General features: G+C 39.2%; 1 protein-coding gene across 4 annotated transcripts; it reads right to left on the reverse strand.

Annotated features, from left to right (window-relative positions):
* Positions 1–6,918: 6,918 nt before the first annotated feature.
* Positions 6,919–13,987, reverse strand: RNF7 (ring finger protein 7). Of its 4 annotated transcripts, none has more exons than XR_014076650.1 (3): positions 13,399–13,987; positions 10,175–10,222; positions 6,919–7,833 (listed from the first exon to the last, which is right to left on the reverse strand). XR_014076650.1 is itself a non-coding variant. In XM_081569642.1 (3 exons), exons 1-3 carry the CDS (start codon positions 13,888–13,890, stop codon positions 7,777–7,779), a joined length of 273 nt encoding a protein of 90 aa, XP_081425768.1. In that variant the 5' UTR covers positions 13,891–13,987; the 3' UTR covers positions 6,919–7,776. The 4 variants fall into 4 exon arrangements, 3 of the variants coding, with proteins under 3 accessions (XP_081425768.1, XP_081425766.1, XP_081425767.1); XM_081569642.1 differs by having other exon boundaries at positions 13,723–13,987; XM_081569640.1 differs by having other exon boundaries at positions 13,716–13,987.
* Between the last annotated feature and the right edge of the window lie 31 nt (positions 13,988–14,018).

Raw genomic sequence — 14,018 nt, forward strand, 5'->3', positions numbered from 1 at the left:
CGGTCTCAGGAGTGAGAAAGGTGATTGGAGGTAGGGAAAGAGTGAGGTAATCAGTATTCTGTACAGGTGTGTCGTGCTTCTTGTGAGACACATGTTCAAAATTAGAGGTGCTTGGCATGATCCAAAGGTGGAATTTTTGACCCTCTGACATCAAAAAAAGTCATTCATGGACACCTATACAGGTCCAGTTTTGTTTTTTTCAGTTGCAGTGTGTGGAATCTAGCTCCCTGACCAGAGATTCAACCCAGGCTCCCTGCATTGGGAGTGCAGAGCCCTAGCCTGGAAAGTCCCAGGCCCAGTTATAAGATCAGTGGTCCCAACCAGTCTTAGCTGGCTTGAACTGGACAAGAGCTGACTCGAGTTTCCTAAAAAACAACTTATGCTCCAGTTACTAGCAAGCCATAGGTCAGAGGTGTTATCTATAAAGGTGGTTTATGACTCTCGTGATAGATTACCTAGGCTATGTGAAGTTTGGAGGTAGGCAATTAAGGAAGGAAAAAAGAAAACAAATCTAAAGCAAGCTTTACTTTGGCCACCTGATGCAAAGAACTGACTCATGGGAAAAGACCCTGATGCTGGGAAAGAGTGAAGGCAGGAGGAGAAGGGGACGACAGAGGATGAGATGTTTGGATGGTATCACCAACTTGATGGACATGAGTTTGAGTAAGCTCTGGGAGTTGGTGATGGACAGGCAAGCCTGACGTGCTGCAGTCCATGGGGTTGCAAAGTGTCGGACACAACTGAGCAACTGAACTGACCTGAACTGAACTGAACTTAACTGAAAGCAAGCTTAACCAGTAAGGGCAGGTTACAAGCAGAGGGGTTTTAACAAGTTGTTCTCTTATTTATTGTTTCATAAGACAAGCTCAAGAATTTCTGTTAGTCACCAGCTTCTGTGGACCATGGGGCATGGTTTCACATGTAGCAACAACTCCCCAAGTACAAACAATTGTTAAGTTACTTGCTAACATGAATTGTGGCAGATGATATATGTTGATTCATCCAACACCTGTATCCTATGACTTTTCCTTTTTTATTCCTCTACTGTAAAAGTTGGAAGGTCAAACTTCATCTCCCTTTCCCTTTGCTTTATAAGGGACTGTGTGACAAAATTCTGGCCAATGAGCAATAGACTAAAGACAGTGGGAAGGGCAGCCCTTCCCAAGTAAAAGTCAAAGTCTCCTTAAGGAAAAAAAGATCCTTCCCCCACACCCCCTCACTTTTCCCCAAGAATGTGAATATGAGACATGCGAAAGAGCAGCAATCCTGGGACCATGGGGGAGAGGGCCTGAGAATGAGATTTTAAGATGAAGATGCCAAAGCAGAAAGGCGAGAGTCTGGCTCCTGATAGCGCCACTGACCATTGTACTAGCTCTGCTTCCTACCCTGGGCTTCCCATTGTGAGACAATTACCTCCTGTCTTTTAAAGCTAATATGCTCAGGTTTTCTGACTTTTGCTGCCAAATGTATTGCCAGCTGGTTCACTAGTGTTTAAAAGATACCAGAACAAACATGCAATTAACTCTACATTATGCACCATTATCTACTTATTAAACGTGACTTATTAAGGATATAACTAGGTTTTCCAGGAACTCCAAGTATTGAGACATAATTATACTTTTACGTGGGAAGAAGTGCTTAACATTTTTCACCATATTATTTACCCTAGAACTTCCAGATGTACAAAGCTGGATTTAGAAAAGGCAGAGAAGCCAGAGATCAAATTGCCAACATCTACTGGATCATAGACAAAGCAAGAGAATTAAAAAACAAAAATCTGCTTCATTGACTATGCTAAAACCTTTGACTGTGTGGATCACAACAAACAGGAAAATTCTTAAAGAGATGAGAATACCAAACCACCTTACCTGCTTCCTGAGAAACCTGTATGTAGGTCAGGAAGCAACAGTTAGAACTGGACATGGAACAACAGACTGGTTCCAAATCGGGAAAGGAGTACGTCAAGGCTCTATATTGTCACCCTGCTTATTTAACTTATATGCAGAGTACATCATGAGTACATCAAGGCTGTATTTTGTCATCCTGCTTATTTCACTTATATGCAGAGTACATCATGCGAAATGCTGGGCTGGATGAAGTACAAGCTGGAATCAAGATTGCTGGGAGAAATATCAATAATCTCAGATATGTAAATGACACCACCCTTGTGGCAGAAAGCAAACAGGAACTAAAGAGCCTCTTGATGAAGGTGAAAGAGGAGAGTGAAAAAGCTGGCTTACAACTCTGCATTCAAAAAATGAAGATCATGGTATCTGGTCCCATTACTTCATGGTAAATAGATGGGGAAACAATGGAAAGCGACAGACTTTATTTTCTTGGTCTCCAAAATCACTGTGGATGGTGACTGCCTTTTTGCTGCCCTCTGACTACCCCTGAAACAGTGGCTGACTTTATTTTTTGGGGCTCCAAAATCACTGCAGATGGTGACAGCAGCCATGAAATTAAAAGACGCTTACTCCTTGGAAGGAAAGTTATGACCAACCTAGATAGCATATTAAAAAGCAGAGACATTACTTTGCCAACAAAGGTCCATCTAGTCAAGGCTATGGTTTTTCCAGTAGTCATGTACGGATGTGTGAGTTGGACTATAAAGAAAGCTGAGTGCCGAAGAATTGATGCTTTTGAACTGTGGTGTTGGAGAAGACTCTTGAGAGTCCCTTGGATGGCAAGGAGATCCAACCAGTTCTTCACACGTTGTAGGGACACACAAACATCAGGATTCTTACAACAAGCAAACAGTAAACCTTTCTGAAAGGCCATTCTCTAATTAAGGCAGAGATTGGCAATGGCAGTAGTGATCTATTGGGTTGGCTAAAATTTCCTTCAGGTTTTTCGTAACATCTTGCAGAAAAATCTGAAGGAACCTTTTGGCCAATTCAATATAATGATGGCTGTACCATTTATTGAGTGTGTACTCTGTTTCAGGCATTGTTCTAGGCAGTTAACATGCACTAATTCATTTATTCTTCATAGCAGCTCTATGAGGTAGATAATACTGTTATTTCATTTTAGGTGAGGAAATAGGCACAAAGAAGTTAAGGACTTTGTGCAATATCACACAGATGCAGCTGTGATTCCAAGCCAGGCTGAGTGGCTTCAAAACACGTGGTCTTACTACTATGCTGCATGGCAGCTACTGCCACTTAGGAAAGCTTGTTTTCAGCCAACCTAGGAAAAGCAGCTTGAGTTCCAACTGTTGACTCGGGTTTATCAAGTGCATGGGCAAGAGAAAGTAGCAGATTGATTGTAAAGCTTATCCCTAGAAAATCTAGGAAGATGAAAACTGAGAGCAATCAAAAAAGATCGATTTTTCTAAATGTGTGGATACGCCCCAAATCAAGTGGTCAAAAAAGGAACTGCTTGATAACAGAGAACAGATTTTTGCTTGCCAACGGGGAGGTATGGGGAGGGAGGGATGAATTGGGAGTTTGGGATTAGCAGATGCAAACTATTAAACACAGAATGGATAAACAACAAGGTCCTATGTATCACAGGGAACTTTATACGGGCTTCCCTGGTGGCTCAGAGGTAAAGAGTCTGTCTGCAATGCAGGAGACCTGAGTTTGATCCCTGGGTTGGGAATAGCCCCTGGAGAAGGGAATGGCAAGCCACTCCATTATTTTTGCCTGGAGAATTCCATGGACAGTGGTGCCTGGTGGGCTACAGTCCATGGGGTTGCAAAGAGTCTGACACAACTGAGTGACTACTACTTTCATACACAAAACTGAATCACTTTGCTGCACAGCAGAAATTAACATAACATTGTAAATCAACTGTACTTCAATAGAAATTTTTGAATGTACTGCTATATTCATATCTGCAAGGTCTGATGAAATATTTCTACTAAGATGGGAAACCTAAAATTAAAGAGAGCTCAACATTTACAAAACCTTTTCTTAATATAAAATCTAGAAATCTTGTTGACATGAATGATTAGAAAAAAATGTAACAGGCAAGTCATGAAGGTCTCATTCCCACCCTCCACAAAAGCTCAAAGCGCTACAAGAAATCTGTTTATAACAATTTTTCCTCACAATACTTTTATTCAGAACAGTTAGGAACATTTTACCGCATAACTAAAAGCACATTATTTTTTAAAGTTCCACTTCTGTTAAAGCTTCTTCCAGAAATCACTAAAATGAAGTAACAGTAGCACTTACCACGCGCTAGAAGCTGTTTTCAGTTTTACATTTGTATTAATACATTTGGTCTTCAGTCCTCAAAACGATCTGGTGAGGGAGGTATTGTTATTGTTATCTACATTATACATGAGGCAAGTTAGGTAAAGGGAGAAGTAACTTGTTCAAGGTCACACAAGAAAATGTTGGCACTGGAATGTAAGTCCAGGTATTCTGGCACTAGAGTTTCAGCTCTCAGGCTTTAAACTCAACATCAAAATGTAGAGAAAAGACTTTTCCTGTAAGACATATTTTTGTTGAACAAAACCTGACCATGGTAGAAATGGAATGACATAAAGATGGTTAAAGAGGAACCATCATGTAAGCATTTCTCATGTATTTTGTTACACCACTCAAACATCCAATATAGAAATAACTTACATTTATTTGTATTTAATTCTAATTTTTCTTACATCCAAATCAGTAATATTTTTAAAAATAAGGATTCACTAAAGTAAACATGGAATTTTTCTTTCTTTTCAGAGCATTACCCAAAGATAGCCCTTGGCAATATTCTAAAAAAGCAACAAAGCATTGTTTTAATATTTCCTTTCTTATCAGAGATCTACTAAACTTCTAAAGGAACACTTAAAACACTTTTTTCTGATCCTAAAAGCTTTCTATATTAGCTTCATTTAAATAAAATAATTTAAGGCTTATTCTTTAAGCCTAAAGTGAATATTCACCATCACGTGTATCCTAGGTATTGCACACTAATTTAATAGTGGTTCACACCTTTACAGAGAGAAGAGGGCATGGATCAGTAAGATTTGGCTCTATGAACTCTTTAGAATAGCAGCTATTCAAGATTCTGAACCGTATATATTTAAAACAACGCATTTTCTGTGTCGTATTAGCATGTTTCTCCGAAATAGTGGCAGCAAAGTATACATCGCAGTTGTGGGTACAAGCGCTAAAACCAGTGTCCCCCCAAACAGCCAATGCTACCTCTAAAGGGGATGTTTTGGAAATGTTTTCTTTGGATGGCACAAGGATTGCGGGCACCACTGGTGTTTGATGAGTGGAGGCCAGGGAAGTGTGCTATCTTGTAACGTGTAGAGTCTCACAGGAAGAAACATAGTTGAACATCCTACATGACTTTCAAATGTCCACTCATGTAGTAGAAAAATCTATGATTATCTGTGGCTAGAACCTCATTTCTTTCTACATGTAAACACAAAGCACAGTTCTGCCTAGCTGTAAAATCCATTGAAGTTACCAAATATGCAATTAAAATGTAAAACAAGATTGTACATTTGTTTTGTTCAGAACTTTACTAGCACAATCCACCATTTTGGGAGGAAAATGTCTTATCAGTGGAAAAGCTCCTCATGTTTCTGAGTCACAGCAGTCTACATTGCTGCTGTCCTCCTGCAGTGATTACACACACACACACATTCATCAGCCTACTTCATTATGTCTGGTGTAATTGTGTCTAAAATTTACATATTGAAAAAGAAATGAATTATACTTTCATTTCTACGTTATATTACAATTTGATTATTACTATATGTATTTTAATTACGTGTGGAGACATTTACATATTTTACTGCAGGAGAGTAAAGAGGACATATTTTATTAAAAAGCAAGTAATGGGCTTGGTAGGATAATATCTACTTAGAGGTCAGCTGTAATACAAGAACACAACTTGCAAAGATAGAAAATTAAATAGCCCAAGATCACAGATGTGTTTCCAATACACTAGTGAGGTAAAATTCAACATTGTTTAACCAAATGGAAAGAAAAACCTGTTCAATGCTTAACTTTTGCACTGGAACTCATGTCACAGTGTGTCCCTTCTGATGAAACAATGTCTATTCAACTTTCAGATGGCTATGCAGATGAGCTGATATCACCCCAGATGGGTAGGATCAGGGCTGTATTGTCCCAGGCCCTCCTCCTCCTCTACCCTCAGATGCTGATGTGTAATAGAAACAGAGCTTTGTTAGGTGGTGGGCCTGTGGTTTTGCTGTGTGGAAAATCAACTTATTACCACCATTCTCCACATTTCATTTACATACTGTCATACAGACTGAAATAACTCAACATTCTTACTAAACATTCTATTTCTCTCTTCATCGCAAAGCCAAATATTTGGTTCACATTTTATAGACACCACCTTTTAAGAAGGTCAAAGAGAGGCTAAAATAGCTTACTGCACAACAAGAAACACATTCAAATGGTCCAAACATTAAAAAAGTCACACATAGTTGTATACTGTAATTAATTCTTTCAGTAGCTGTGAATAATAAGGCAAAATTTACAAGAAATCTAATTAATAGATAGTAGGTAAGGTGAAAGCATACGGAATTCTAATTTTTATTTTGATTATTATACTTTTAATATTCTTTTATGTATCCACATCCCTTAGATTCAAAAAGATTCAGACTGGCAACTCCACTGCTGCAGAAATGAATGGTTAAGATTTCAAGATTTTAGTTTTCTAAATGCACAGCAATACCCTATGTTATAAAAAAATTCAAAATGAACTTGTGGTTCCTAAACTGTCCTAAGATATTTCCATTGAATGTGAATTGACTTGATAAAATTTAAGTATTTTCTTACACTTATGTTTGTAGGTAATAAAGTTATTAACAAAATTTTATTATTACCAAAGAAAGAGCAAATGAATATTTTTTCAAATTAAACAAAAGTATCCACTTGCCAAATTAGTTTAAGTTGAAAGTTGAGCATAAACTTGCAATAATGACAATTCAAATGAGGTAAACAGAATAAACCATTTATTAAAACATCATGTGGTAAAATTAACTTTTTGAGCCAATGTGACAATGGTAAACATTTTCCCCTTGTTAACATTCCACCTAAGACACAGTTAAATTATAACACAATACAACCAGAAGCTGAAAAGACTTCTGTCCTTTACCACTCACTAGGTGAGTGCAGATCTAGGTTTTCTTGATGAGTCAGAGAGAGAGGATTATAAAGACACTTGAAATCCCATACACCCAAAGGTTAAATTTTATTTACCCTGTTCCCTGGTCCAAACTTAAAATTATATCAAATAAAAATTTCATTAATTATCCTCCTCCCTGCCAAAAATAAATATTAGGAACACATTAAGGATAAGAACTGGGTTTTAAACTGTACTTTATTTGTTACTATAACATTGTCTTTAAAAAACCATAAGCATGCAAAAAATTCTCTTCTGAACGGAACCGCTTCAGTAACTCCTTGGACATCGGTTAAGTAAATTATGAAAGTTGTTCAATTTATAGTCCTCTCCTTGATAGCACTTCTAAGCAGTGTGCGAGACACATACCACAGAGGTAGGAAAGACCATCCTTAATAAATTATCTTCTTAATTGTAGAGAATTTCTGAAAATAAAACTGAAAAAGGCTAAACCATGCTTTTGATGAGTCCCAAAAGACCACAGATCCATCACCTATTCGAAGAATTAGTCTCCTGGAGAGTTCTAGCCTCTGCAGGGCACTTGATAACAAGATCCACCAGGGCTCCGAACAACTGACTGCATGAAGAACACCTTCAGTTGCTCTCACTTCCCGATTCTCTGGACCACCCAGTCCTGCTGGCAGAGAGGGCAGCGATTGTTCTGTTTCACCCACAAGGACATGCAGCAGTTGTGGAAGGAATGATTACATTCTCCCCAGACAACTGGGAAAAAAAAAAAAAATCTGACATTACATTTTTCAAGTTAACTTACTGAGCTCAAAATTCTATTTTGTTATGTAATAATTATGGTTTATAATCTTAAAGATGGTTGACTGGCCAAAATAGTTTTTTTAGTCATAAAGAAAAAGAACCTTACATATAGAAATTACACTTAAAAAATGAGGCTAAGGGGACTTCCCTGGTAGTCCAGTGGCTAAGACTCTGTGCTCCCAATGTAGGGGGCCTGGGGTTCAATCCCTGGTCAGGGAACTAGATTTCACATGCCACAACTAAGACTCGGTGCAGCCAAATGAAAAAAAAATGAGGTAAGGCACCATGCTTGGAAACCTGACATTACTGTTAGAATCTGAGGATGCTGTGGTGGCTTTCCACTCCTACATAGCTCCACATGCTGTCAGTCTTTCTCACGTTGGGAGATTAAAAGACCTGGGTGTGTACCAAGTTGGTTCACTTGTATTTGACTCCATGCAACCTTATGGACTGTAGCCTGCCGAGCTCCTCTGTCCATGGGATTCTCCAGGCATGAATACTGGAGTGGATTTCCAGGCCCTTATCCAAGGGATCTTTCAGACTCGGGGATGGAACCCACATCTCTTGTGCCTCCTGCACTGGCAGGCAGGTTCTTTACTAGCATCCCCAGGGAAACTCTAAAAGACGAGTCTTCCTTGGATCCCAAACCACTCCACTCATGCACTGACCTTGGAGACCTTCGGGGCCTTTAATTTAGTTTATTGAAAAATGTCCTCCTGATTTTTAAATTTTCTTTCTTTCTTAATTTTTGGTTGTGCTGGGTCTTTGTTGCTGCTTGGGCTTTTTCTCTAATTGTGGCGAGCAAAGGCTACTCTCTAGTTACAATGCATGGGCTTCTCATTGCCATGGTTTCTCTTGTTACAGAGCACGGGCTCTAGGCGTTCGGGCTTCAGTATCTGCGGTTCCTGGGCTCCAGAGTTGTGGCACATGAGCTTAGCTGCTCCACGGCATGTGGGATCCTGCCAGATCAGGGATCAAACATTGTCTTCTGCATTGGTAGGGGGATTTCTTATCACTGAGCCACCAGGGAAGTCTCTTCCTGAGTTTTATCTACCAAGATATAATGAGTTTTAAATGTTTTCAGCTCATAGCAGGCTATTATAAATAGGTGGCATGCTTCTAAATATTATTAGTGGTACCTCTGAACTGTTTTCTGGAAGTGGTGATGATCTGTGTTAAGTCATTCATAGGCAGTGCAGTTCCTCATGTGACAAACAGAATGGAATTTTCAAAGTGGCTGGCTTTGAAAGAGAGGTCTATTTCAAGAAAAGAAGGGCCTCTCTGTGATCAAAGAAAGCTGGCCTACCCCTCACAATTCTCAAATTAATATTTTTAAAACAGCATCAAAGAAAAAATTTAAATCAAGGGAAATCACCCATAATATGGAATACAACCTCAAACATGGGCTTCATTTGTCCCTTGCTTGACAAACTTAGCTATATAACAGAACAATGAAAGAAGAAAAAAAAAAAACTTTTAATGAAAATTGGTCATAGGGGTTGGAAGCTAGGGGGACTCATTCTAAGTCTTTCAGAAGAAAGAAACAGGATTCTAAGTCTTTCAGAAGAAAGAAACAGGATTTAATTAAAACTACATGAATCATTCAGAAGCTGTATATAAACCACACAAACAAAAGTACAAAGTTAACCTTTCATTCCAGGAAAATCTTTATACACTTTTATATAGCAATCTTAGAAGTGATGACCTTAAGAGCTAGGGCATAAAAATCTGAGTTGCTTACAATATTTAACCTAAGACAACTTTTTCTTTCCTAAGACAACTATTGTAGTACCACATATAAGTAAAATTTAATAGATTTCTATCTATAAACTACATCCAAAGGAATCTGGAGATTTAGAATTGTTTTCACCTTAGTAGAAAAGTTAAATACTGGATCATAAAAGAGTACTGAAAACTGAAATGCTTTGTTAGAATAAAATCCTGACCGACCAAAACTAACCTGTAACATACTCAAAATTTAAAGGATGTTTTGGCAAATTCCTTATATTTTTCTTAATAGAAGAAAATATATTTCTTTTTTGATTATTAAAACATTTACCATGCCCATGTCTACAATATATAACCAACTCTTCTGCATTACAAGCAATTAAAGGACTTACAGATAATCCCATTAAGACCCTCTGAGAACCAACACGTTTTATATTAATAACAAATCACTGCTTTACAGTTTATTTTTGTGTATTGATAAAGCCAATCTTAATTGCAAATTCAAACATCCCCACTGAGAGAAAACCTTCAGTTGAAAAAGCAGGAGAACAAAATTACAACATACCAACACAATCCTCTTGTTTGTTTTCAGCTTGACATCTAAGACAGGCATCTAAAAGTAAACAAATAGCAATTCTCATTCTGATGCTCAGAACGCAATGTTTAAAACCCCATACACTTCAAAGTCAAATAAAAGGCCCAAAGGGTTAGAGATGTAGATTAAAAGACTCATACTATTAATTTCTCATCTGAACATAACTGCTTAAAGATGAATAAAGTACAAGGCACTCTACTAATTTACTTATGACCAGGAGCAATTTCACAAGGGTTACTGACCCTCTATTTTTACAAGCGCTGATGAAAAGATGTCCTGACAGCGGATGTAACCACTAGAGAAAAATATGCTATATTCCACTATATTACTCAGTGGGCACATGCATACAGGTCAATTTTACACACAGTTTATTTTCAAGACATCCTTTTAAATAAGCCACACATATATACTGGTATTTGCTTACATATATATAGAAACTCCAGAAGGATATTCAAGAAACTAATAATAAAGTTCACCTGGGAGGAGATGGAATGGGAAGGGATTTTTCACTGCATACTTTCTCAAGTTTTTAAGTTGTGACTATATAACCTACATAAAAATTAAACTTAAAAAATCCTAAATATTAGGTTCTCTCATTTTTTTCTTTTTAAGGAAATGCTCCCTTTACAAATAATCTGAGCCCAAAGCATTTACCCAACAACAGTAAAGTATTTTAATAAATTACCTGGGAGTAAACATGAGGAATGGGAATCAAGAGGATATATACTAGAAGTTTTCAAAATTCAGTCTGTACTACCATTTGCTTGATGAAGAAGGTAATATAGAATATTTTAGGAACCAAAGAAATGGACTCATTCACTAGCTGAAAGCAGTCAAAGTCGGGTGAAAAGAAGTTCAAACTAACAGAAAAAAAAATAGACTTTAATATAAATTAGAGAAAAATTCTATAAAAATAGAAACAGGATAGAGCTGAAGCCTGCTTTTTTTCTTACACTGGATTATGCTCAGGCATTTGTTTGCTCCTCTCTGCATGCTCTTACCCTTAAAAAAACACACCACCCTGGCCTCTTCAGTGTGGATTAAAAACAACCACTGCCTCCTGAGGCTTTCTTCAATTTCACAGTTACTGAGAATCTACCCTGTGCAAAGAGTAATGCCTGGGGGCCACCAAAATGACTGAGTCTGGGTCCCTGGTCTCACCAGTAAATGGGAAAGTGGATAGGTAAACAACTAAATATCACAAGGATCATGATATAAAGGGGAAGACATGCCTCTGGTTCTCTGCAGTCACAGAATTACAGTTCACGATCCCAACTGTCTCTTTTACCAATTAGGAAAACAAGGCTCCAGAAGGTTATGTCAAACGTCCAAGTTACCGGATAGCTGTGGAAGGTTACTCTGGCTCTTTATCCCTTGACAGTACAAGCAAACCTAGTCCCGTCTTCCTCACTGGTGCTTGCTAGCTGCTCCTTTTACAATAAAGTAGGCAGAGTGGAAACCAAGGAAGTGTGTTAACTACATTAGAATGGGCTGACTGGCAACTCTTAGATCAAGAAGTTATGACAAATCATTTAGGTGTATGAGATGAATTCAAATATCAAGGACACGGGATTAAGTGGGCTTTTTATAGAATCTACAAGTCTCTGAATTACTCTAATAAGTCTCTGAATTATGCCTACAGCTTTGATTTAGATTCACTATCAACAGCTGACCTGAACGGATAAAAATTCCTAAAGTTTCAGATAAAAGAAAACATTTTCTTTTGTTTTTAATATCTAAAACAGGGCATTTCTAAGGAGTACAGTAACACCTTTTAGAATGATGCTAGAAAACAAACTTCCTTCTGCTGTCACCTGACCACTAAATGGACTTTAACACCTCATAAACAAAATACAGAGGTCTAGCCCAGAATACTTTCCTGAACCCAAAGTACAGCTGTTGTAAATCTGCAACATTAATCCACAGTAGCCAAATACTTGCTATAATTAGAAAGTTAATGTGAGCAGTGAGTCATTTATAGCCCATACTTTGACTTACCTTAAATATCCCAGTAAAGTTTATTTCTTGCAAACTTTCAACCATTATTTTATATTTTGCATTTCTACCTATGAATTTAAAATTTTTCTTTGGGGAGAAAAATGAAATGCTCTTTTAGGAAAAATTTTTTAAACTAAAAAAGAACAAAAATCCCTCAAACTGCAAGTTATGATTCTATAAGCTTTCAAGAAAAGGTTAGGGCAAGGGGGCTGTATTGCAGGTCCATAAACTAAGTACCTAAAAACCAGATACACAAAATAAGTGGATCACATCTGAAATCTAGTTCTTTTAAAAAGTAAAAAATATTTGAATCCCATTGTTGCAAATTCTCTTTAAAACAAATTCCTACAAATAAAAAACATAAGCGCATACTACAGAGAGAGTAAATTGAGAAATCTCTTGTTTCTGGTAGGTCTGAATTTTCAGTGCTCAAGAAGGGAAAGCAACTTTTAAGTTATTTTCTCCAACTATCTCATTTTTCAGTGCAAGACACAAAGTTTTCAAACTACAGAAGCCTCAGTTTTCTCCAACTACCTTCAAGAAATGACATTTAAGACGCTCTTAAATGCTGTAGTTTTAAATGCCCTATTTAAAAATATAACGCGCATTTCAACAGCAACTCTTTTTTAAGGTCGTCTAAGATCTTAAAACAGAGACCATATAAAACACAACGAGATGAAGCTGTTCTGAAAGGCTTCACTTGGTCCAATATTTTTATTAAAAATATCACAGAAAGAAGTAACAAGTTTGCAAAAGAGGGCTTTCCATAAAGGCCGGACTTGAGGGCACTACCCTTCTCCAAGAAATGGCATGCTAGGATGGGGAGTGGCCAGGAAAGAGATGAAGCTTCATGTCTCTGAATAAAAGGGTTTACATTCTTCTAGTTCAAGCCAACCGAGTGCTATCTGACCAATCTTGAATCATCCAGGTTTAAAAGCCAGCAGAACAGTAGCCAATCCAGAAAGGGGAAGGCTAGTAACACTCTTCTTCCCTGCGCCTTTCCAGAGCACGACTACTGGTCGTTTTTGTGGAAGATGACTCAAGAGCATCATTTTGGTGTGTGACCAGAACCATCAGACCGACCCGCTGACTCAGGGCCTTGACCTTGACCTCTGTGTGGTTTGCCTTCGGAAAGGGGTGCCGTCTCTGGCCACACAAACCGAAGTGGTTCCTCCCAGCTCCCATAAATCACTTACTTTTATTGTCGTGATCACACCGATCACTACTGGAAATGACCTTGTTTAATTGTCCTGCCTGCTACCCCTTTCTCTCCCAGAATACCCGTCCCCGGCACAGGTCGCCTGCTGAACGACTCCTCGGCCCCTGGCGGCGGCCTTAACCCTTGGATCAGCTGCAGCTCGGGCGTGGCCCGCGGTCTCTCGGCGCCGGAGCAGGGCGATCCCGCCCCGACTCCTCCCGGAACGGTCTCTCCGAGGCTCGGTCCTTCCCCCAACGCCCGGAGCCGGGCCTGCGGAGACCGCAGCACAGCTGGGGCCTAGCGTGCTGCGCTTACCCATCACCTGGACCCTGCAGATGGCGCACGTATCGCACTCCACGTCCCAGCTCCACATGGCCACCGCGTTCCACTTTTTGAGAGAGAACATTTTGTCGCCGCCCGACTTGGATCCTGCGCTCCCCGAGTGAGAGGACAAGGCGCAGGGTTCCTCACCGTCTTCCACGTCGGCCATAGCGGCGGCGCGGAGCCGGCGACGGAGACGTTGGGTCGTGGGAGGCGGGCGGCTATGGCGGCTCCGTGGGGCCGCCCGACGGGCCACAGCGCCGCCCGCAGGCCGCGGGCCGCCGCGGGGGTCTAGGA

The sequence above is a fragment of the Giraffa tippelskirchi genome, chromosome 2 (assembly GCF_054371585.1).
Source record: "Giraffa tippelskirchi isolate mGirTip1 chromosome 2, T2T-mGirTip1v1.2.pri, whole genome shotgun sequence".
Taxonomy (NCBI): Eukaryota; Metazoa; Chordata; class Mammalia; order Artiodactyla; family Giraffidae; genus Giraffa; species Giraffa tippelskirchi.

What these genes read in the sequence shown, in the direction of transcription:
- RNF7 (XM_081569640.1), bottom strand. Translation starts at nt 13,890, where the DNA reads ATGGCCGACGTGGAAGACGGTGAGGAACCCTGCGCCTTGTCCTCTCAC. An exon ending in CTGCAGGGTCCAGGTGATGG is followed by an intron (nt 10,223 to 13,715) that starts GTAAGCGCAGCA and finishes GTTTACTTTTAG; the next exon opens with ATGCCTGTCTTAGATGTCAA. An exon ending in CAAACAAGAGGATTGTGTTG is followed by an intron (nt 7,834 to 10,174) that starts GTATGTTGTAAT and finishes TTTTTTTCCCAG; the next exon opens with TTGTCTGGGGAGAATGTAAT.